General features: G+C 41.7%; 1 protein-coding gene across 10 annotated transcripts in view; it reads left to right on the top strand.

The window, feature by feature from the left end:
* The window catches only part of C8H1orf21 (chromosome 8 C1orf21 homolog), a 241,691-nt gene that overhangs the window by 107,792 nt on the left and 108,614 nt on the right, over nt 1-25,285 (top strand). For all 10 annotated transcript variants that reach the window (XR_006174694.2, XM_042851283.2, XM_065555654.1 and 7 more), the window contains one exon: nt 9,766-9,860. Coding sequence is in view for 9 of the 10 variants with exons in the window: in XM_042851283.2 (XP_042707217.1) it covers nt 9,766-9,860 (95 nt within the window). In the remaining variant the exon portion in view is untranslated. The remainder of the gene's footprint in view (nt 1-9,765; nt 9,861-25,285) is intronic.

The raw sequence follows: 25,285 nt of genomic DNA, 5'->3' as shown, positions 1-25,285 counted from the left end.
AGCGGGTCGAGGGCAGGATTCCTGTGGAGCGTCTAAACTCTATAGACGTCCTGGCTCCAATTCTCTGTTGCAACTTGTTTTGTGACTCTTCAGCATCAAGCTCTCACACATCCAAGATCTATGCAAAACTTAAATAACTAAGGGAATTCCCACATACACAAAATTACTGGAGCAATTAAGGCTGCCAGTGCTATAAATATTAATGCCATAATGATTATTAGAATGTGGTTATAACTATAAATATTTGAAATTAGGTAACTGGAAGTTTGTAGTTCAAATGTCAGAGGCACTAGGTATCACCTTTACTTAAGGTCCCAACACCATCTTTATCTCCGCTCTCTTACCCCCACCCTACCCTGCCCTTATCAAACCTTTATCGGCAAACCACAGCCCACCTACTGTCCCATGGAAAACAATACTACTTCTTCTCATGCAAAGAGGCAGGAAGCCCAACTGTCTCCATCTGGAGACTTTTAAAAGGGTAAAGGGTCTCCTGCGAGATCCTTACCCTCAGTGCTGGCAGCGCCGAAGGCAGGTGCCTCTGACCGTCCCAGCACCTCAGCCATGGCTCCTGCGGAGCGCAGAGGCAGGGACCCGACTTCCCCTACCGGGAATGTCTCCTCGGCCCCGGTTCCCTCGGCACCGAAAATAGACCCAGTGCCGACAGCGTGTTCTGCCCCATTGCCGATAAGAACATCCGCAACGAGCCTGCCTGCCACTCCAGCAGCAGCGGACCTCCCGCAGGGAGCCTACAAACAGCACCAGGGAAAGCAAAACAGAAGTTAGTGCACGCTTCTGAGCACAGATCACGCTCGGCATGATCACAGCCCAGGGAGCAGCAGCAGCAATTCTTAAGTCGGGACGACATTTCAGTGGCCCCTCAGCCTGACTCTCCGCTGCTTGACACACAGTGCTCACTCTTTGACCAGCCGCTCTCCCCACCTGATCTGGCTACTTTCACTGACAGTGAGCCTGATAGGCAGCAGCAGGCAGAGTTCTCCCCACCTGCCTTTCCTCCTCCACTGGAACCTTTTGCACCTCAGGTCACGGGTCACAGCCACCAGCCTCAGTTTCCCTACTTCACCCCCTCCCTCCCCCCCGTGGGTGGCACCTAACTTATCTTATCCCATGCCTTGGCTCAGTGGTACCCTTGGCCAGCTCCTGCTGCCACTCGTCCTCATGCTTCTGCCACCAGACCACAAGCTTCTGCGCCTCTATCTCCAGCTCCATCTACTTCTAGAGTGCCTGAACCCCGCTCCTGAAGAGGTGGGCTATGGACCATACCCTGATTCATCGACTCCTAACTCTCCATCACTCCAGGCGGAGCCCTCATGCCTCCACCTCCACAGAATGTGGACAACTTTAAACAATTCCAAGAAGTTTTCAAGAGGATGGCACTCAGCCAGGACATCCCTTTATAGGAGGTCCAGGAGACACAACACAAACTCCTCAAAATCCTCCAAGTCTCTGTGCCCTCAAAGATTGGGCTCCCCATAAATGAAGCACTCCTAGAACCAGCTGACAGACTCCAGCCTCTGGCAGACTCCAGCCTCTATCCCACCAACTTGCAAAAAGGCTGAACGTAAATATTATGTTTCTGCTAAAGATGTAGACTTCTTATTTTCTCACCCAGAACCGAATTCTTTTGTAGTGGATGCAGCGACACACAGGACGAAACAGCCGCACTACCGGCCCACCCCGCAAGACAGGGACCTCAAAGGCCTTGACCTCTTGGGCCGCAAGGTCTATACCTTCTCCACTCTGCAATTCAGAATTGCAAACTATTCCGCCCTACTTGCAAGCTATGACTTCGACAATTACAATAAACTCTTTGATTTTACCTCCCATATCTCGGAGGACAGGAGAGCAGACTTTAAGTCAGTCCTTGTCGAGGGCCAATTGGTCTACAGAACGGCCCTACAAGCATCTCTAGACATGGTGGACACAGCAGCCCGCACTACCGCAGCTGCGGTGGTTATGCGCAGATCTTCCTGGCTGTCTGCATCTGGTATCCCCAGAGACCTGCAGACCAAAGTGGAGCACCTCCCCTTTGATAAAGATAAGCTTTTTTCAAAAAACCCCCACAAAAACCGATGAAGTCCTTCACACTATGAAAGACTCTAGAGCAACCCTGCGCACCCTGTGCATTTACCCATCCCTTCCCAGGAGACAACGGTATCAACCTTATCAGAGGCCATGCACACAACAATATCACCGGTCCCAGCCCAGACCATACAATATAGCCAGGAATCGCGCTAGATCTCCTAGCGCAGACGAAACCAAGCGCAACCAGCTACCTCCACCCATCGGGGAAACACACAACAATTTTGAAGCATTGGTCGAGGGTCTGCATGACCACCCCTTGACTCCACTGCCTATTTGCCCATTTGGCCACTGCCTCCAGGTTTTCCACCATGCCTGGCAGCAGATCACACAGGACCGTTGGGTCTTGGAAATAGTTCAGTCCGGTTACTCCATCCCTTTTATATTCTACTCTCCTATCTTTCCCCCTTCCCCGTCCCTCTTCAGGGACCCCTCTCACAAGCACCTACTTCACGTAGAAGTGGCTTATCTTCTACAGCTAGGTGCAGTGGAACCTGTGCCGACACAACATCGAGGAAAAGGGTTCTACTCCCACTACTTTCTGATCCAAAAGAAGAGCAGGGAATAGAGGCCTATATTAGACCTATGAACTGAACAAATTCATACGTGTACAGAAATTCAAGATGGTCACACTGGGCACAATAATACCCACACTGGAACAAGGGGACTGGTTCACAGCCCTCAACCTACAAGACGCCTATTTTCACATAACCATTCATCCAGCCCACAGGCACTTCCTGCGATTCACGCTCGGATACAGGGTACTTTCAATACAGGGTACTCCCTTTCGGACTCTCCACAGCACCGAGAGTATTCTCCAAGACTCTAGCCGTAGTCGTGGTCCTCCTCCGCAGACACGGGCTCAGACTTTTCCCCTACCTAGACGATTGCCTCATCAAAGACAACTCATACGGCGAGACATTACGAGCTACCCATTTCTCCCTCTCCCTCTTCCACAGCTTAGGTCTGCAACTAAACTTCCAGAAATCCACTGTGACACCTACACAGCGGATCGAATTCATCAGAGATCACCTGGACTCAATCCGAACCAGAGCCTCACTCCCACACAACAGATTCCTCGCTATTGCACATCTCATACACACGCTCTCTGTTCGTCCCAGGATACAGGCAAGAATTTGCCTACAGCTCCTTGGTCGCATGGCAGCCACCATCTTTGTGGTCAAGTATGCCAGGGTTGGCTCAACTCCAGCTACAAACCCAGCAGACATAGCTTCTGTATGATGCTAACTCTTCCAGCGAACGTACTAGCTTCCCTACAATGGTGGACAAGACCAGAGAACCTCTGCATGGGCGTTCCCTTCCAGCAATGCTCCCCGGCACTCATGCTCGCCACGGATGCTTCCCTGATTGGTTGGGAAGCGCACCTGGGGAGATACTTGGCACAGGGCCACTGGTCCCTGCCAGAGACGCATCTGCACATACTACTCCTAGAGCTCAGAGTAGTGAGACAAGCTGCCTTCACTTTCTCCCCCTCATAAAGAACAAGTCTATCAGTGTCCTAACGGACAATATAGCATGTATGTTTTACATCAACAGACAGGGGGAAGCACGATCACACTCCCTATGCATGAAGGCCATCTGGTTATGGAATTGGTGCATACAACACCACATAGAAATTCCCGCTTCATACCTACCCGGATGTCACAACACTACCGCCGACACACTCAGCAGACACTTCTCCAAAGAACACGAATTACATCCCACAATACTACAAAAGCTCTTCTCCCACTGGGGCACCCTGTTTATAGACCTCTTTGCCACAACCCAGAATCGCAAATGCCACCTATTTTGCTCCAGCGCAATTTGGGACTGCATCCCTAGGAGACGCATTCCTCATCCCATGGAACAACTCTCTCATGTGCGCCTTTCCACCGATCCCTCTGATACACAGGGTTCTACGCAAGATCAGAGACAACAAGGCCCGGGTCATGCTTATTTCCCCAGTTTGGCCAAGACAGACATGGTATCCTTACCTGCTCCGCATGTCTATCCATCCTCCACGGACTCTCCCCAACAGACCAGATCTGCTTTCTCAGGACAACGGCCGGCTTCTTCACCCACAGCTCCAGAAACTCCACCTGACGACATGGTTCCTTCATGGTTCCAGACCCATGAATTAGCCTGTTCTGAGCAAGTCCGGTATGTCCTCCTGCATAGTAGAAAAGACTCCACTCGTAAGACTTACCTGCAAAAGTGGAAACGCTTTTCCGTGTGGTGCTTCCATAAATACTTGGCACCCCATACCGTGACCCTCCCTAACATCCTAGACTACCTTTTGAAACTAAAACAGGACGGGCTCTTGCTCAGCTCCATCAGAGTACACCTTGCGACCCTCACCACCTTCCATGATTTGCTGGACGGATATTCACTCTTTGCCCACCCCACAATAAAACGCTTTCTCATGGGCCTGCAAAATCTCTACCCTGAGATTTATCCATTGGCAGCTGTCTGGAATCTCAACCTAGTTCTTCGTGGTCTTATGAAACCTTCCTTCGAGCTCTTGGCTACCTTATCTCTTCTCCACATGTCTATGAAGGTAGCTTTCTTGGTTGCTATTTCATCAGCAAGGAGAGTAGGGGAAATAAGCGCCCTGATGGTCTACCCTCCCTACCCAACCTTCTCTAAAGATAAAGTTACCCTGCGACCCCACCCTAAATTTCTCCCTAAGGTGGTGTCCACCTTCCACCTTAACCAACCAATATACTTTACCTGCATTCTATCCCAAACCTCATGAGACTCTGCACGAAGCGGCTCTACATATCCTTAACATCAGACGAGCAGTCGCCTTTTATCTAGACAGGATTAAACCATTTCGTAAGTCCCTGCAGCTATTTATCTCCACTACCGAGAGATCAAAGGGTATGGCTATCTCTAAGCAACACCTTTCCAAGTGGATCTCTAACTGTTACCGTATTCAGAATGCCCAACCACTCGAAGGTATCAGAACTCATTCTACTCAACCTATGTCAACATCCGTTGCCTTCCTCCATAACGTACCTATTCCTGATATCTGTAAGGTGGCCAGATGGCATCTGAATGCACATTTACCAAACATTATGCTATCACGCAGGATACCACAGCAGACACCATAGTAGGCCACACAGTACTGTCTACAGTCGTCACTACTTTGGAGTATTATTCTGACTTCTCCACAATAGAGAAGGAACTCTGTCTGGAACTGGGAATGCCGCTGTTCTGCAGCATGCAGGAGTCCAGGAAGAGCAGAGATAGACTTTCTCTCTAGATGCCCATGGAGGAGACATGCTGTAGGGTAAATAAAAAGGGATAATTAAAAAAAAACAAAACAGTTTTTTAATTTGAGCTGGATTTTTGATGAAAATTAAATACAGGGTGGTTGTGGGTTTTTTTTTTTAATAAAGCTATTTAAAATTAAATTTGAAAATGACAACCTATGGTGTAAGGCTTAACCGTACTATAATCTATGAAAATCATGTAAATACAAAAAATAAGCAGTACATGTTTGCTGCAAAGTTTTAAAGAATGTCAAACTACTGAACTGGTGGAAGTCACTGGCTAAGCATCTGGAACCAACGTTTGTAGAACTGCTAAACTAGCTTTTGGCATCAGTAGCCTCTTTTGCAGGTGCAGAGAGAATATTTTCTTCGTTTCAGTTTATTCACCCATTTCAGTTCAATGACTGGTTCATTCAAAGTTAAGAAACTGATTGGGAGTTGAAAAAGCAGGAAAGCATGTTTTCCTCTGCCAATCTATGAATAAAAACTAGGTGTGAGAGGAGGAGATGTACTAGTTCTAAAATCTTGAAGGTCATGAGGACGTGAAACAATCAGTTCATTCACTGACTACAAATAATACTTTCTTTGTTTCACAAATCAATTAGTTTTAACCATAAAACATGTTTTGGTAAAACTTTTTTTGTATCCAGCACATTTAAGGTAGTTTTATTTAATAAAAAAATAATAGTCTGGTTTTGTGCACCTTTAACTGAAGTTGAATTTCCATACAACTAGCGCTTGACACAAATCACAACTAAAATATTAATCATCTAGGAAATGCATCAATCAACATTTTCTAACATAAAAATGACCAAAAATTAAGAATCTAAACAAATGTAAATTAAGCTATATAATTACTTAAATGAATATGTATAAATAGACTATATCTTCCTGGTTAGCAAAAAGGAGCACCAAATTTAGTGGAAAGGCTATATTTAGTTACAAATCAACATGTTTTAATGGATACCAGCCAATGTGAATCAATCTGTTTACAAAAATAACTTAAAAGTTCAAATGCAAAACACAGTTAAAATCGATGATTTAAATCAAGATTTTCTGCTTACTGATTTAAATCGCTTTCTTTTAAATCAATCCACCCTGATGCTGTGGCTGGGGGATGATCTTTGCAGAGCCCTGGTTTCATCTCCTGTGGATCCACTGGCTACATGCACTACATGGCACAGGATCATAGTAGCAACTGAGGAGTGCTACATTGGAAAAAACAATAACACTGCTGCAAGTTTTAGAGCCAGGGTCAACTGACTTGATCTCACGGGATTCACAAATGGAGCTAGAAATAGCAAGTGTAGATATTCATACTCTGGCAGGTCTCAGAGCCTGAGCGGGAATGTCTGCACTGCTATTTTTAGCCCCAAGGCATGAGCCCCGGAGCCCAGGCGAGCTGACCTGAACTCTGAGACTTGCTGTTGCATTTTGTTTTTGTTTCTGTTTTTGCAGTGTTGATGTAGCCTCACTGTACAGGTACCCAGGTCACTGCCTCTTAGCTGGGGGAAAAGAAGGAGGATTACTTCTTCCAATCCCTGCATTGTCTCCTGCACAAGATTCATTTACTCAGGCTTTGAAGGAGGCTGTTCACATTTCTCACTGTATTATAGCACGCACATGTAATAGAATGTTGACAAGATGTGAGCTTTGAGTTCTGGATAATTCACTAATGACACTTGAATAGGCATTCATTATTTAAAAATCAGTTCCCCTTGGAAATGTGCAGTTGAAAAGTATTAAACTTATTAAGTAATAGCAGAATGAGGTTTCTTTTTTCTCAGCCCTGTAGGTCTGTCTGTCTTCAAATTTCACTTTCAAGAAAGAACATCCTTTGAAAGAGAGAGGCTTTTTGTTGCTTTTTCCCTCAGAGTTCAGCATATAACTGCAGTTTGTGTTACCTTTGCTCCAGCCTGTTAAAACATTACAGCAATGTCATTTCAAATTACTTGTTGAAAAAACAGCTTGTCTTATTATTTTGTTCAGTAGTGCCACAGAACTAAAAAGGCTTTTTGTGGTCCAACAGGGGATATTAGACATGCATCTCAATAATCAGCAATACTGGAAAAGGAAATACAGAAAAACTATAAAAGTTCACTGGAATTTGAGTAAATTCCCAACTTTAACTGTGAATCTGTAACTTTTTTTTTTCAATCCAGACAGTATATAGGTAAACTCATATATGATAGCTAGTATGCATCACTTGTTTGCATGCCAAAGATGATACAGAGATTGCAAGGACTGTAGAACTCATTCATTGTGGAACACATCACATAGAAAACAAAGGAGACTATGCAGTGTAATTCCATTCCTCCACATGTATAATGTCCATTCATAGTGCTGTGATGGCAATGTTGGAAGGAGTAGGTATTGAACCATTTATAAAGGCCAAATCCTGTGGTCTTTACTTTAGAATTAGTCAGGCTAAACTTCCTTTTGACTTCAGTGGGATTTACACACGTTTAAAGTTAAGCATGCCCTTATATTTGCTTTGCTGAGTTAGGGTAATATGCTGGAACCAGGGGGGCCCAGGGGCCATGCCCCCCACACTTTCTTTTTGTTTAAAAAAAACAAAAAAAAACATATGCACTGTGGGAAAAACATGATTGTGCCGCTAAAGGCCAAGATGCACTATGAGATCGGATCAGATGCGTTCCTAGATATCCACTGCAATCCTAGATAATCGCGTGATCAAAATTGCATTGTTTACATTTTTTGCTTAATAGAGATCGTATTCCTTCTATCTCTACAGCCTGTTGATGGTGTTTGTTAGGTTTTCTAAAAATATATTTTTGATTTGTTTTTTTTATAAAACACTAGAAAAAAAAACATTTTTATGGTAGCTGTCAGATGGGGACATGTTTACCTCCCTTCAAAGCTGTTTGTTTGTTTGGCTGATGCCTTTTTCCAAGGAGATTTACAATTTAAGGTTACAATTTTTAAGCTATGCATGATGATTTTGTTGTAATGTTACAGAATTGCAAGTTACAGTTCAATAATATTAATTAGTGCAGTATGAATAATGGAATGTATGTAGTAAAATGATAAATGCAAGTGAATGAAGTACAATAAAAGAAGTGCAAAAATAAAATGCAGTCCTGATGTTTAGAATGAAAGTGGTCTTATTTTTTTTCATTTGTGCATACTATAATTATACCTTAAATGTTATAATATGGCTTCCTTTTGTATTCTGGTCACTTATGTTACAGTTGTGCTCTGTGGGATATTTAAATAGTATTTTAATTCCCCTGCCACTTTGACCTTGGCCGCCCTCCCCTTCCACTTCTACAAAGGTTGCGACGCCTATGGTCAGGGTTTATGTAAGGCTCTCAAGATTTGGGCTTAAATGAGGATATGTAAGCCTTAGACATGTGAGTGATGCTTACATGAATCATTTCCTCCTCCCCTCAGTGCAAGCATAGACTTTACTCCAGTATCACACAAGTCCTCAGTTTTCCTTCCCTATCCCATGAAATACTACACTGCCATAGGATTTTTGTTATCTCTAAATTCTCTTTAATTCTGTAATTCTAATCTTATGCTCTGTTTCTATATTTTAAAATTGCTTCACGTTTTCTTTCTGTAAGTTACCTTGGGCACACTTTGTGTAGGTTAGAACTGTATCAAACAATATCTTCCCACAAATAGGGAGCATGCGAACTTTCAGAGCAGCAGACCATCTTCCCTGAGGGCAGGTCTACACTAACCCCCCAATTCGAACTAAGGTACGCAACTTCAGCTACGTGAATAACGTAGCTGAAGTTCGAAGTACCTTAGTTTGAACTTACCTCGGTCCAGACGCGGCAGGCAGGCTCCCCCGTCGACTTCGTGTACTCCTCTCGCCGAGCTGGAGTACCGCAGTCGACGGCGAGCACTTCTGGGTTCGACTTATCTCGTCCAGACAAGACGCGATAAGTCGAACCCAGAAGTTCGATTTGCTTGTCGCCGAACTACCAGGTAAGTGTAGACCTACCCTAAGAGGATCCATGATGACAATAGTAACTTGAAGACTTAGATGATAGAAAATTTCAATGCCTGAAGTTACTGGAAAACCTAAACAAAGAGATGTGCCTTACGCATTGCTCTAGATCTGGGTCCAAGATGCATATCTGTTTGAGTCAAATTCCAGAGACAACTGAGAATTTTTTGCCTGTGATTCCCCATGAGGTTTACTTTTGAGTCACTTTTTTGAAGTGTTCTTTTATAGACTTGTTTCCATGGTGGGTGTTAGGAAGAGAGCAGATGCTGAGATTACTAGGGTCTATACCATTTAGGGCTTGGTTGATAATAAGCAGTATGTTTTTTTTCCAGTCGGCTGTTTTTCCATTTACTGAAGTACACTGGTATAAAACTTTTCTTTCTTTCTTTTTTTCTTGGTACTCAGATGAGTATAGGATCAAACCAGTGGAAGAGGTCAAATACATGAAAAATGGGGGAGAAGATGATCAGAAAGTAGCTGCCAGGAACCAGGAAAATTTGGTAAGGACTGAACTTATCACTTATTTAACAAAATTAACATGAACATGACTCTGTCTTTGTAATGAAATATGCAATGTGCAGTATGTTTATATTACAGCTTACATGCTGCAAAAGGATTTTCTTGAAAATGCCATAACTATGTATAGCTTGCATGGAAGGTGCAAATATTTCCTGCTTGTCTTTATGAATTAGCCTGTACTTGATCTTGTGGAGAGTGCTTCAGTGGAAGTAGTGTTTGTATTCAACTCCTTTGCAAATATAAATATATGCAGGTCATGATGAATGTGTCTGTGTGCAAAAAGCAACAGAGGGTCCTGTGGCACCTTTGAGACTAAGAGAAGTATTGGGAGCATAAGCTTTCGTGGGTAAGAACCTCACTTCTTCAGATGCAAGTAATGGAAATCTCCAAAGGCAGGTTTAAATCAGTATGGAGATAACGAGGTTAGTGCAATCAGGGAGGGTGAGGTTGCACCCTGACCCAGGGTGAGGTGGCACCCTCCCTGATTGCACTAACCTCGTTATCTCCATACTGATTTAAACCTGCCTTTGGAGATTTCCATTACTTGCATCTGAAGAAGTGAGGTTCTTACCCACGAAAGCTTATGCTCCCAATACTTCTGTTAGTCTCAAAGGTGCCACAGGACCCTCTGTTGCGTTTTACAGATTCAGACTAACACAGCTACCCCTCTGATACTCTGTGTGCAAAGGAGTTCTTAAAAATACTGAAATTCACTGGTGATCCGAAGAAAACTATCTACTTTAGGAACACATCTATACTTTAGTTTGTGCTTCCCTACTGTGAATTTTTAAATTTGCAAAATCAGGTGCTCAGAATAAGTAACGTACCCATAAAACGGGATTGTCAAAAATCGGTATTCAGTAATTTGATTGGAGATCAGTTTTTTTCTTGTTTATCATCACATTAGTATTATCCTCAAGATTTACCCTTATATAAAAGTGTATTCAGGTAACGCACACAAAGGCACTCTTAGTGCAGACAAAGAGGGAGTTAGTGTGGAGAAGGTAATTTGCTGTAATTTAAATTCACACCCTTGCTAACTCCACACTAATTTCCCTATGTAGGCGAGTTCTAATTATGTTACTGTTGTTTATTCTTGGGGGGGGAAACAGGTTTAGGTGAATCATGTCAGGCTTGACTTCCACATGGAAGTTTCTTTTTCTTTTTAAGCTCGAAATAGAGGGGTCTGGAGGCTTGATCTAGGTACTACTTTCAAAGACATTTTAAAATGCTGTATTTTGTCTATGTAACATTTCAGATTTCTGGGCCTATTTCTTCAACTGAGCTTTTTTCATACAGTTTTTTCCCTTCAGGTATACTGAGGGGAAGATCATCCGCTAACTTCAGTGGAGCTATAACCATTAACACCAGCTAGGGAATCTGCCTGTCAGAGTAACTAGATGACTCTTGGGAATGTCACCATTCTAATATTTTTTCATCACTGGTGCTCCAGGCAATCCCACCTACTGTACATTTCTCTCCTAGGTGTGTATTCTGGAGATTGCAGTACAAAACTACAGTACATTACTGTAGGTAAATATCTCTGTTCACCTTGTGTGCTGTTCCAGCCTGATATTTCAGATTGTGGTTGAAGGCCACTGAACAGCACAGAATATGATTTTCCTCGGTCTCTACTCTAGATATATGATATATGATTTCCAGTTTGCAGTTTTGCATTGGTGATATTCCATTGGACAGCACAAATTTAGCTTGCAGCAGGATGTTTTTAGTGTGCCTAAGAAACATTGCTGAGAACATCACTTTTTCTAGCAGTATCTGCAGTGTCTTCAGCCTTATCGCAAACGTAAGCGTGTTTGTTTTTGTTTAACTACTTTTAAGAAATGCTGCTGCAAAAATTATCAGTAATTTTGAAGTCAGAGATGCTGTATTGGTGAGTGTAATGGAAGAGAAATTGAGAGCTGCTACTAGTTTTCTGATAAATGGAAAGATGCAGATCAGTGTGGTTGTAGATTGGCTGCCAGCCTTAAGTTATACAGCATAATTTAGAGAAGAATAAGATTCCATTTAAATGACAACCAGGAAGACTTTTAGAAGTCTAGGTGACATTTGGAAACTGGATTGATAATCTTGTGCTTTATTAGTGCCTGCTTTCTTGTTGTAACGTTTAATTCTTGTATTGGTTATATTTATTAAAAGAGAGATTTCTGTAGAAAAGTTTAATTTTATGTATATAATGTATTGACAGGTAGTTTTTGAGTGAGGTCGCAGATTTCTTGGGAAAAAAGTTTTAATATGAGGATTGGGGAGAATGATACCACTCCTTAATCTATAGAAATCTACAAAAACAAAGTGAAACCCTTTAATCAGAGAGGATGTTTATACTTGATATAGGTTTTTTAAAAGATAAAAAACATATCTCAGACATCCAGACAGTCGGTTTTTCACTTTCTTTTCGTCTTAGTTCCATTATTAAGGATACAGCATCTCCCTCTGTAAATGTGTACAGTTTGTTAATCCTAGGAATTGACAAATCATTGGCATTTTAGATTTTTAAAGCTGAAGATTCCCTCTAGTAAACTTAAGTTCACAACTTAGAAGATAGGTTATGTCATGTATCATTAAGGCTTTAGTTTTCCTAATGGTTGTAAAGTTGACAATCATCAGTTATTTAATCTTGACTCTTCATCAGGCACTTCTAGGCAACTGAAGTTTTAGGCTATGGCTACACTATGCAGCTTTTAGTGACACGGCTCTGCCACTACAGCCATGCCACTAAAAGCCGCACAGTGTAGCTGCTGTTTGTCGGCAGGAGAGAGCTCTCCTGCTGACAAAAAAAATCTTCCGCCTCCCATGAGTAGCAGCAGCTTTGTTGGCAGAAGAGTGCTTTTTTTTAACACTCCTGAATGACAAAAGTTTTGCTGACTAAGTGCCAGTGTAGACGTACCCTTGGGAACAAGAAAAAGCTCTGGGAGAATCACGCAGCCCACATCCCAACCCTTTTTCTTAATCCCACATTTCTGCCTTGTCACTATGCTCCCCAAACTCCACCTCCTGTGGAAAAGGAGTTAAGATGAGGTGTGTAGCTTGGATTCAATTGTATTTTGCTTCAATCACTTTCTAGGGTAACTGACTCTATGTGTTACCTTTGCCTGAAGTAGTTCTGCTTGAATTTCCTATTTACTCTTAGTTACCTATGAAAGTGGCTGGTGCAAGTGAATTCTTTCTGCAATTTATTCAGTCCTCCTCCACTCCACTGTTATGCTATAACAAAACAAAAAATATAGCACCAGCTTTTCAATGTTCGGGTGCAATTGTGTGCATACATTTGTGCGAGCATAATGTATGCAAACACACAGAGCCCTCTTGGTACCTAAAATGGCTATTTGTGCATGCAAATACATGATTTGCACGTACACACAAATGAGCAGTGCAAGGCTGTTGCACCTAATTTACGAACTCTGGCCCATAATTTCAGTCACCTATCATTAAATGAATTAGTCTTTTATTAAATCAAATGAATTATCTTCACGGGACTAAGGTTTTTATGCCATACTAGCTGTAACCCCAAATGGAAATAATTTTTATCAGTTGCTACTTTTAGATTGCTACTCAATAGATTTAGCTAATGGATCTATCTAGAAGCAAAAGCCAGTGGTGCGTAATGTACCAGTTTATTTGTACTTAAAAAAGGCATGGCTAAATAATAAAACTGGGACAAACTAATATTTTAAAAACCAAACAAAGTCTTGGTTGAAGACATCTCTAGTACATGCGGGTCTTACTGCAATAAATAACACAAGTTTGCCAGCTTTAAAGACCCATTAATCTTTTCTTTAGAACTCATTGTTTAGCTTGACAGCATCATATTAGGTATACAAAAGTACCATCATAACAGACTAATTAACATTCATAATAGGACTAATTTAATTGTCCTCATTTACATACCCATGGAGTGCTAATGGCATTTCATTGTGAAATTACACTACTGGATAAGGTAAAATACCTTAAAATACCTTAAAGGTAAAGTACCTTCTATTCATGCAGCTTGGCATTCTTTTTCCAAAATGTAATGAGCTATATTGGTTTTAATTTGAAACAGTTTGCTACAGTACAGATTCCTCTTTGTATAATCATCTTATGTTTTCAAACATTTAACTTAATAATCTTGGGGGGGAGGGTTACATCTTAGATTTTTTTGCAACTTCTACTTGTCAAAATCTCTACTTGCTATATATATAGATAAATAGATAGCCTATAAGGGCTATATGCTAGGATTTGCACATATTATCAACTAAACCTACCAAACAGTTTGACACAACCACACATCTTGACTTGAGAGAAGCTAAGTACTGGAATAGCAGGGAAGTTACAGGTCAGGGCTAAGACAAATTCACAGAGGAGTTTGTAGACAATTGAATGAGAATCGCTTATATACTTGATTGTTGCCAATATCTCACTCAGTTTCATGGGGCGGAAAATCACGTATTTTTCTTTCAAGATGTATTAGTTTCCACAGCAGTTACTTGAGAACGTAATTTGTGCCACCTGTACCTACGCAGTTACTTTTAGGCTATGTTTTGAACTCAGACCAGATTCTAGTCTCAGTTGGATCCATGCAGTCATTTACTTAATTGATATTTAGTATTTCAGAACTTCAGTTTTCACTCTTCTGTAGCTGATCATTGTCATCATCATAATCAATTATATGCTTTTTAAAAAATTAAGTAATAGCTAGCAAATAAATGAATTGTATCAAGTTAAAAATCCAGTAGAAAATGATACTTCAAAGGTTTATTTAGTATCTTTAGTAATATAATATTAAATATCTATATATTTATAATTATAAATATTTAAATATATGTATATTTTGTATTATATATATCAGTATAGTATACTATAATTGTTTATATATACTACAAAAATACTGATATTTACATTTCTGTATTATGAAATAATTTTTTTAAATGATTACTAAATTATCTACAATGGATGTCATTTAAAACAGTAAATAAGTTACAGTACCACTCGTGGTAGTGAAGTTTATTGTGGCATTTGTGGTATTTTCCATTCTAAATATGGGGAAGACTGCAAATGCATCTGCAAAGTCAAAAACCACAGTGCAGTAAATGTTTTCTGTTTGGGTTTTTTTTAACAATGTCCATTGTCTGAAGCTTCCCTTGATTACTATTTTTAGGTATGCATTGAATGGCTATTTATGTTGAATGTATTGCTGTATAGTTTTCATAGTTTCATGCACTCATGCGGTGCATTGGTGATGTACACTGCTGTATAAACGTTGGTATTGTATAAATGCTAAATGTAATTATACTAAGAGTTCAGCATGTGCGTTCTTATGTAATTTTTTAAAACTTTACAACAATACTGTTCCGGAAGAGCTTATTACAAGATACAGTAGAGTGCACACACACAAACACAGGATGTATCATGGTACCCAGGAACTTCCACTTCAAAATCAGTCCACCACTTGAACTAAAGAAAACTCTTTGGCCTTGTCCACCTGGAAGAATTTGGAATGCTTTACTGTATCAACCCCATAGCATGCTTGTTATTCATCATGGGGGGACCCAATAACAGTCTTCAGCTATTTTAAGGGCTGTTATAAAGAGGTTTGCGATCAATTGTTCTCTTTGTCCACCGAAGGTAGGACAAGAAGCAGTGGGCTTAATCTTCCGCAAAGGAGATTTAGAGTAGATATTAGGAAAAACTTTCTAACTCTAAGGGTAGTTAAGCTCTGGTATAGGCTTCCAAGGGAGGTCGTGGAATCCCCGTCATTGGAGGTTTTAAAGAACATGTTAGACAAAAACCTAGACCATCCCTGATAGGTGAACTTGGTCCTGCCTTAGAGCATGGGACTGAGATAGATGACCCCTCAATGTCTGTTCCAGTCCTACATTTCTATGATCCTCTGAAGGTGGCTGCATGCAGGTAGGTCTTGGCTGCTGTCAGCTCTACCTGTTCCTGACTCTCACCATCTCCGATTTCCAGATTTTAGACCTCAATTCATCAAAGCACCAAAGCACATGCTTACCTGTCATTGATTTTATTGGGACTTAAGCACATGCTTCAGTGCTTGCTTGAATTGATTCCTAAAGGAGGACACAAAAGCTTAATAAAAATAAAACTAATAAAATTAATTAAAAAAAACCCACTTTTGCTTTGTTCCTCAGGAGTAACAAAAAGGGACAAAATCAGTGCAGACATATAGACACCCACAGAAGCATTCAAACACTCACTAATGTACATACTTTACTGGTGGGTTGCCACAGCTGTCCACCCACTGCCTCATCAGCTCTACTGTACTCCTGAGATCTAAAAAAGAGAAGAGAAGAGAGTCATTAGCTAACAGAGGCACATCAAAACGAATTCCATCTTTCCCCCAAGTAAAGCCACTTGCCTCTCCCATGTGCTCCAGCACCCATTTGTCCCTGCTGTACAAACCTGTGTCCCCTGGGGGCTCCAATGCAGTAGGTAGAAGAAGAAGGATGGAGGGAACTCACTGAGCTACACAGAGCAACTTGGAGGGATGTCCTTCGTCTGGACTGCTCCTGTCTTGGCTTGTAGAAAGAAACCACAAGATAGAAGAATCCTTCATTCATCTACAAAATGAGAAAAGAAGAAAAACAGGAATGAACATTTAAAATTAAAAGATGTAAGAAATGAATTAAAATAATGAAATCAAGCTTCTTACCCCCTCAAAAACCCTAAGGTGACAGGGCTCGTCCTACTATATGTACTGGGCCTCCATGCCTCACGGCTTGTCTACACCAGTGGTTCTCAAACTTGGGCCGCCGCTTGTTCAGGGAAAACCCCTGGCGGGCCGGGCCAGTTTGTTTACCTGCCGTGTCCGCAGGTTTGGCCGATCGTGGCTCCCACTGGCCGCAGTTCGCCGTCCCAGGCCAGTGGGGCTGCGGGAAGGGCGGCCAGCACGTCCCTTGGCCCGCGCCGTTTCCTGCAGCCCCCATTGGCCTGGAGCAACGAACTGCAGCCAGTGGGAGCTGCGATCGGCAGGTAAACAAACCAGCCCGGCCCGCCAGGGGCTTTCCCTGCACAAGCGGCGGCCCAAGTTTGAGAACCACTGGTCTACACTACCTGCCGGATCAGGGAGCAGCGATCGATCCAGTGGGGGTCGATTTATCACGTCTAGTATAGATGCGATAAATCGACTGCTGAGCGCTTTCCTGTCAACTTCGGTACTCCACCAGAATGAAAAGCGCAAGCGGAGTTGACGAGAGAGTGTCAGCTGTTGACTTACCGCAGTGAAGATCCCGTGGTAAGTAGATCTAAGTACGTCGACTTCAGCTACGCTATTCATGTAGCTGAAGTTGCGTATCTTAGATTGACCCTGTGCGGTACTGTAGACAAGCCCTTAGAGTCAGTCTGGCAGTAGCCACAGTGAGAACTGCTTACTCTCCGTCCATGATATTTGCAAGTGCCAGGTCAGAGCCTCTTCAAGGCAAAACCATTTAAAGTACACCTCTACCCCGATATAATGCTTCCTTGGGAGCCAAAAAATCTTACCGCGTTCTATTGAATTTGCTTTGATCCGCCGGAGCACGCAGCCCTGCCACCCCGCAGCACTGCTTTACCGCATTATATCTGAATTCATGTTGTATTGGGTCGTGTTATATCGGGGTAAAGGTGTATTTGGGAACAGCTCGAACATATCCTAGACATATTGCACATGGACCTGGGAGTCGGGCTGAGCAATGTGAGATAGGTGTAGCAATCCACAGGCCTTGCAACGTTTAGAGCAGTGGTTCTCAACCAGGGGTACACGTACCCCTGTGGGTACAGAGAGGTCTTCCAGGGAGTACATCAACTCATTTAGATATTTGCCTAGTTTTACAACAGGCTACATAAAAAAGCACCAGTGTAGTCAGTACAAACTAAAATTTCATACAGACAATGACTTGTTCATATTGCTCTAGTCTATACACTGACATGTAAGTACAATATTTATATTCCAATTGATTACTTTTGTAATTATATGGTAAAAATGAGAAAATACTCAATTTTCCAGTAATAGTGTGCTATGACACTTTTGTATTTTTATGTCTAATTTTGTAAGCAAGTAATTTTTTAATGAGGTGAAACTTGGGGGTACGCAAGACAAATCAGTCTTCTGAAAGGGGTATAGTAGTCTGGAAAGGTTCAGAGCCACTGATTTAGAGGGAGTGCTCTGTGTAGCCATGAGTGCATTTTGTGCACTTGAAATGGGAAATCCACAGTGAACATATAACACCATTACAGCTTATACCAGTCCAGTCACATCAGTGCAAGTGACAATGGTGCAGTTCACTAGTGTAGACATATTCTGTTAGGTGTAGTAATAGGGCTTGTATCCTCTGTAAAGCAGCCATTAGAGGGCACTGTGTACAAGTGCATGCATTTGAGGATGAGGACCATTCAGTGCAGCAATGGAGGGGTGTGTGTGTGTGTGTGAGAGAGAGAGAGAGAGGGGGGGGGGGAGAGAGAGAAAGAAAGAAAGGTGTGTGTGTGTGTGTGTGTGTGTGTGTGTGTGTGTGTAGGGTGACCAGACAGCAAGTGTGAAAAATCAGGACAGGGGTGGGGGGTAATAGGCGCCTACATAAGACAAAGCCCCAAATATCGGGACTGTCCCTAATAAATTGGGACATCTGGTCACCCTATGTGTGTGTATATATTGTATATGTATACATATGTACACACAATATACATACATGTACGCTAGCTGGTACATGACATAATCATGCTGAACTCTTCACCATCAAGCAAAGCTCATCCACAAGTGTCTGGGGCTCATAGGAGTTAAAATCCAAAAATAGGATGCCATTTTGTAATGATGCAGTTGCTGCATAGTCTTCTCATCATCAGCAGGACTGCCATTCGTAACCTACTCACGGAAAAGGACAGATTTTCCCACCATCCTCTGAGATCTTGTTTGTTTTGTTTTGTTTTTTGTTTTTAAATCACCTGCTTGGTGAAAAAAAGAAAAAGTCAGAAGCACCTTAAATTAACTTTGCCATTGACTTCTATGGGATTAGGCCAAAGATGTGCTTTTTGGAAGTGTATAAGAACATAAGAATGTCCAAACTGGGTCAGACTAATGGTTCATCTAGCCCAGTAACCTGTCTTCCGACAGTGGCCAGTGCCAAGTGCTTCAGAGGGAAAGAACAGAACAGGTAATCATCAAGTGATCCATCCCATGTTGCCCATAGTACAACAGATATAGTTACCTGTAGTCTTTATTGGTACACACGCTGGGTTGGTGTCCTTCATTCCCTCCCTCCCCCCAGTTTGGTCCCCCTCCCAACCCTTTGCATGTTTGGCTTTGAGTTTTCCTCAGGAGATGAAAAGCCACGTATCAGATTTTTAGCTCAGTTTGTCTTATTTGGGGTTTAGACACCACTTACAGATGTATTAGATACACCAGCAGCGTATACATTAAAATTAAGTAGCAGTACAGTATATCAGATGTTATAAACTATTCTATTAAGCTTGTGTCTCTGAATGGAAAGAGATGCACTTGGAGTGAAGTAGAAATTCAGGAAAAGGACGCTGTTATGAATGTGTCTATTTTAAATAGCATGATGTATTTCTTATTTCCTTATTTAAATAATCTTTTTTATTTGAGAACTGCTATGATGCTCTTTAAAAGATGATTTCTCCTAATGAGCTTATGTCAGTTTAACTCATTTCAGTTATGGGTCACTGCATATTACTTAAAGATCAAAGCAAATTATTACATTAAGTATTACTATTCTTTTTTTCCCCTCCCAATTCCTATAAAACAGTTTTAGGTGAGGGAGGTTGATGTATTCTCTTTAGTGACTAGCATTTGAAGCAAAATAAATTCATGGTATTACTGGATATTTTGACAGGGCAGAAAATTATATATGGATATGGGAACAAATGCATGTTTATGACCTAGATATCTTGATTTAAAATTAGTATTAATTTAAATCTTCACACTTTATTATGAAAAACCTTGCATTGTGTAAAATACTGTTGATTTGTTCACAGCTTAGAATGGTAGTTTTTATTGTGGTCTCAGTGCACACTCATTTTTAAAGTAGGAAGTATTAAAAAATAAAGTGATATTTCTCTGTAGCCTTGAAAATGCATTTTTATGGGGACATCCAGTAGCCACACGCAGTTCTAGATCTACCAACGTTTGTTAGAAAAACCCTATTATTCTGGGGTTTTGAAGTAATTAAGGCCATCAAATACGTTTTGGTCAAACTCATGTGTCTAGGTGTATATCTATGATTTTTGTGCCATTATTTTCTGCTACTCATATACTTTATTTTTGTATCTGGTTAAAATAATTTAAAATAAACTGGAGTATTTTAATAATTGTTATGCTCTTAGCGCTTGCAGCATTTTAGCTCATTCCATTTCAGATTAACCTTTTATTTAAGAAAAGAAGAACTAATTTTCCAGTAAAGCTTTTAACTGCTTTTTGTTTATTATACTTTGCTGTTATGAAACACAGTAAATGTTTCTGAAGTGCTCAGTTTCTTTAAATGCAAATACAGTATGTGTCCAAACTGTCACTTTGATTAGGCAGCTTCTCTAGAGAATGTTACTGCTGTCATGGGAAGTTTGCATTCACTTAAGTCTCGTGTAAGGTTTTAGAAAAGGCGCATTTTCAGGGACAGCTGTATGACAATATAACAGTTTTTCCGTTTAGACCCTGAATGAAGAGACATCTAGTTGACTTCAGGAAGCTGATCACTTACATGTGGGGTAGATTTTTAACTGTTTTTTTTCTTTGTTGCAATGACCATTCTATGTTTGTATCTACCCATTTTTCACTCTGGAAAAGTTGATGCCTTGGAAAGAGAGGACAAAAATTCATTTGTGAAACAGGAAAATAAACCTCATTTACTGTCAATAATGGACAATAATATATATGGTACTATGTACCATTTTTTAATTTCTAACGATTCCTAATCCTTGCCTGCCAATGCCCTTGACTCTGGGAGTTTTTGATATGATGGGCTAGATACTCTGATGGTGTAAACTAGCATAGTTCCATTTAAGTCCACTCTGGCCCAATAACTCTTTCTGTGTCAGTCATTGATTTAAATTCAGTTGTGATAAATCCCACCAGAAATTCATTGGTAATTTCTGTTGAGAAAGTCCAGTTTTTCTATAAATCCTACCCTGAGAATAAATTGATGAGTTTAAACATTTGTAGCTCTGACTAAAAATGTGTCAGATCACTTCAATATTCTGCATACAATACAATAGAACCTCAGAGTTACAAACACCTTGGGAATGGAGATTGTTCGTAACTCTGAAATGTTCGTAACTCTGAACAAAATGTTGTTATTCTTTCAGAAATTTACAACTGAACAATGACTTAATACAGTTTTGAAACTTTACTATGCAGAAGAAAAATGCTGCTTTTAACCATCTTAATTTAAATGAAATAAGCACAGAAACAGTTTCCTTACCTCGTCAAATCTTTTTTAAAACTTTCCCTTTATTTTTGTAGTAGTTTAGGTTTAACACTGTACTGTACTGTATTTGCTCTTTTTCTTTTTCTTTTCTTTTTTTGGTCTCTGCCACTGCCTGATTGCATACTTCTGGTTCCAAATAAGGTGTTTGGTTGTCTGGTCAGTTTGTAACACTGGTGTTTGTAACTCTGAACTGTATTTATAAAATGTCAAAATGTGAAACCTAAATTGATTGTCACTTCAAGACTGACAAATGGAAATGGGAGTACTAATTTAGAACTACTAAGAGCAAGTTCTTAATGTCAAACCTGATTAGCACAATCTAGTGGATAAACTCCATCTATAATCATGGTACGTTTTTCTTTTTTTAAAAGTGAAAACATTATGGCATATGTTCAGGAAGAAGTAGTAATATCAGAACAAACAGCTACATGTAAAAGTCCAGGTGCCCCTATCTCGTAGGCACAAATTCTGCGTACATACAAGTTGGAGCTGCATGTTTGTGTATACTCTGTGCGTGCGTGTGCAATCTCAGCTTTAATGTGTGCATGATGGATTTACACATCTAACTGGTATTCATTAAAGTGCACATTTATTTTTTGTGTGCAGCCGTTAGAAAATTTGGGTTATCCTGTTAAGGCTGATAGGCCACAAACTTTACTGGTCTCAGTAGCTGTTGGCCCTATTACTTCAGGCCTTTATTCAATAAGGTTCTTAAGCTGTGACTAGCTATAAGGACACGAGTAGTCCCCATTTACTTCAGTGGAATTAACCATGTATTTGTTAGGCATTTGCTTATATACCTACTGAATCAGGGCATGAAGTATTACACATATGTAAACATTACACATATGTATGTTTATGCATATGCCTTTTTTAAAATTGATTTTTGCTGGGGGGGGCGGTAATACATTCCTCTTGCTCTTTCCCACAAGCTTAGTGTGCAGCGTATGTTCCAATGTTGCAACTCTAGGCATTCAAAAATCATGAATCAAGCCTCAAAATCATGAAATTAAAAATATATTATTTGGGGCTCCTGTTATTTGCATTCTGATGTTGGAGCCCTATATGTTCTTGTTTTCAAGCTTTCCTCCACAATCAGAAGGGCTAAAATCTTAAAACAAACAAACAAACAAAAACCTGAGTGTCTTACATAATAACATGATTCCAGGAGCTGGGACTTTAATAAAAACAACCAGTAGTGCAAGACTTGCAATACAATCATGAGGGTTGGCAGCACATTATGTCTTCCATTTCCAGTCCCAGCATGCATCCACTACCTTGTCTGTGAGTCATGTGATAAGCATTTGATAGTTAATTCTGCTGGAACAGGAGGCGAGGCAAGAACTGGGAGGAGTGAATACATGCAGAAATGCCTAAAACAATGTGAAGTCACCATTAAAAGAATAAGGCTGCAACTGCAGTCCCTGAAGTTATAGCAAGTGTTAGCAGCTGTCCCTGTTACTAGCGTGGAACTCCTTGAATAGCAGCACAGCTGCTGCTAGCTCTGTCAGGCTTCTCTCTCTTGATCATCTCCCCTTCCCCTGTGCAGTAAGCCCCGATTCACCCCATCCTCTCTTATGTAGCTGCAAGATGAGGAGTTCCCTGAATCCTTGACCCTTCCTACCTCATGACATGGAGAGAAACCCACTTCTTTCATAGCAAGCTTGGGGATAGCAAAGACACCTCACATGTCCCCTAAATAATGTTAGTTATCTAAAATATATTTGTGTGTCACTGTGTAGGAGGCGAGGAGGAGTCTTCTACATGCATGAAGTTTTTAATGATGCAGGGCTTCCTTCAGTTCACATGGAGAACCGTAAGATTCTTGGTGTGCTTTGTTTCAGTCACTGCTCTCTTTGCTCCTGCCCCAGTTCAGAAAAGCACTTGAAGCACAGGCTTAAGTCTATCCTTATTCATGACAGCATTCAAGCACAGACTACTGTACTGGGCAGTACAGTGTGGGGAGGAGGTGACCAGCCCTCTGTGGAGAAAGAAATAGTTCAGGACTATTTAGAAAAGCTGGACTTTCAGCCCCACGCTGCTCCTGGCTTCAGGGGGGGAGGGGGAAGGTGAGCTTGGGGTTTCAGCCCCACGGCTTCAGCCCCATGGAGGGGGGGTGTGTGCCAGGGATGGGGCTACAGCCCCACGCTGCTCCTGGCTTCAGCCCCTGCAGGGGGGCATCAGGGATGGGGCTTGCAGTCCTGCGCCACTCCCGGTTTGAGCTCCACAGAGCGGGGGGAGGCGATGGGGCTTGTGGTTTCAGCGGTGGAGCCCCCAGGGGGGTCTGCATACCCCCAGTTGAGAACCGTGGGTCTAGATCAGTTTACAAACACCAGAGGACCAGGAGCAGAAATAAAACCATAAATCCACAAGCTATTTTTGCAACTAAAAATTCAGCATCATGTCCACTCCTTTTAAAAAATAAAACATGTTCTTGATCTTTAAGATGTAGGACTTTAAGCAACTGCTTTGAAGCTAGTTACATGAGAGTCCCAAAAGTCATCTGAAACACAGAGATCTGAAGACTGGCTACACATAACTCAGGCACTTCAGATGAGTGAGGGAGTGATTCACTACTTGTGTCATCTAAATCTGAAAATAGAGAAACGTGGCACATATGCCAGCATTTCACCAGAAGCAACACAATGTACTGGCATTTTTTGTATGTTTTTAAATCATGCCCCCATTCCCTTTCATCTTGGTCTTTATAAGAACACCTCTGAGGCTTGAAAATGAAATCTGTTCCTTGACACCTTCATCTTTCACTCACAGTAGTTTCTCGTTTGCTCATGATAGCCAAACATATCTACAGTCAAAGGGGAAACTGGAAGCTCTGCAGCATGCTCCGTCCACTGCCCAAACTGTCCCTGATACCCAGAGTTGTGGGTCCACATGTTTGAGCGGATGGATAATTGTCTCACTGTTGCCTTGTGCTGGCTACATCAGGAGTAGCAGAATTTATTCCAGTAATGCCTCCTTCATATTTATAAATTGGGCAGTAGGTAGTGACATGTTCGATAGTCTGTCGTGGGGAACCACACTCGCACACTGGGGAATCCTTGATTTTCCATTTGTGCATTAGATATCAGCATCTACCACAGTTGGTTCGAATTTGGTTCAGATGATCATGGAAGGTCAAACCCAGGAACCTTCTGCATGGGATCTGGCACAAGGTGCTTATTTTTTAAGTCTTGTTTAGCCCAATCTGCTTTCCAAGCCTCCTCCTGATCAGATGCTAATGCTACTCCTGATGTAGCCATTTGGCTCAATCAGCTTCAGGTGAAATTGTAGTTGCTGCTCTACACCAGCCATACGAAAGAAGCAGCATCTCCTAACCCCCTTTGACTGCCCACGCAGCCGGTCAGAGCTGTCCAGGCGGGGACCTGGCTCCGGTGCTGGTAGAGCCCTCGGGGAGCAGACACCGGCACATACCCCACCCAGGAGGGTGGCCTGCTGAGGTGAGGGGGTGGAGGTGGCGCTCCCTCCCTGGACCCTGCTGTGCAGAGCTGGCTCGAGCCCTACCGACCCTTACTGCCCCAAAATAGAAGCCAAGCTATGCCTATGCCCAAGGATCCCACTCCTGGCCCCGAGTCCCCGCTGTCCCCGCTGGGCTCTGGAGTTTTTATAGCATGTTGGGGGGAGGGAGGGCTCAGAAAAAAGAAGGTTAAGAACCCCTGATCTAGGCTGAATATATTTCTGGAAAATCTTTCAATCATTGCTTGCTTCATTTGGACAGTTAATCTCCTGAACAGCATATCACCGCTAATCTGTAGGTCCGTGACTGACATGGAGTTCGTGGTTCCTGTGGAGTTTAGGACTGCAGGAATGGGGGTATAGTGGTGCGTCCTTCCAGGACACATATAATTCATAGTATTTCATGTACTCGAGTGTATTTGCCATATCCTTTTTTGCAAAAAAACAAAACTTTTCACTGGGTTTGCACTATAGAACAAACATTTGATAGCTTTGCTCTGCCC

Source organism: Chrysemys picta, chromosome 8 (genome assembly GCF_011386835.1).
Source record: "Chrysemys picta bellii isolate R12L10 chromosome 8, ASM1138683v2, whole genome shotgun sequence".
Classification (NCBI taxonomy): Eukaryota; Metazoa; Chordata; order Testudines; family Emydidae; genus Chrysemys; species Chrysemys picta.
This window is presented reverse-complemented; position numbering and strand designations above follow the sequence as displayed.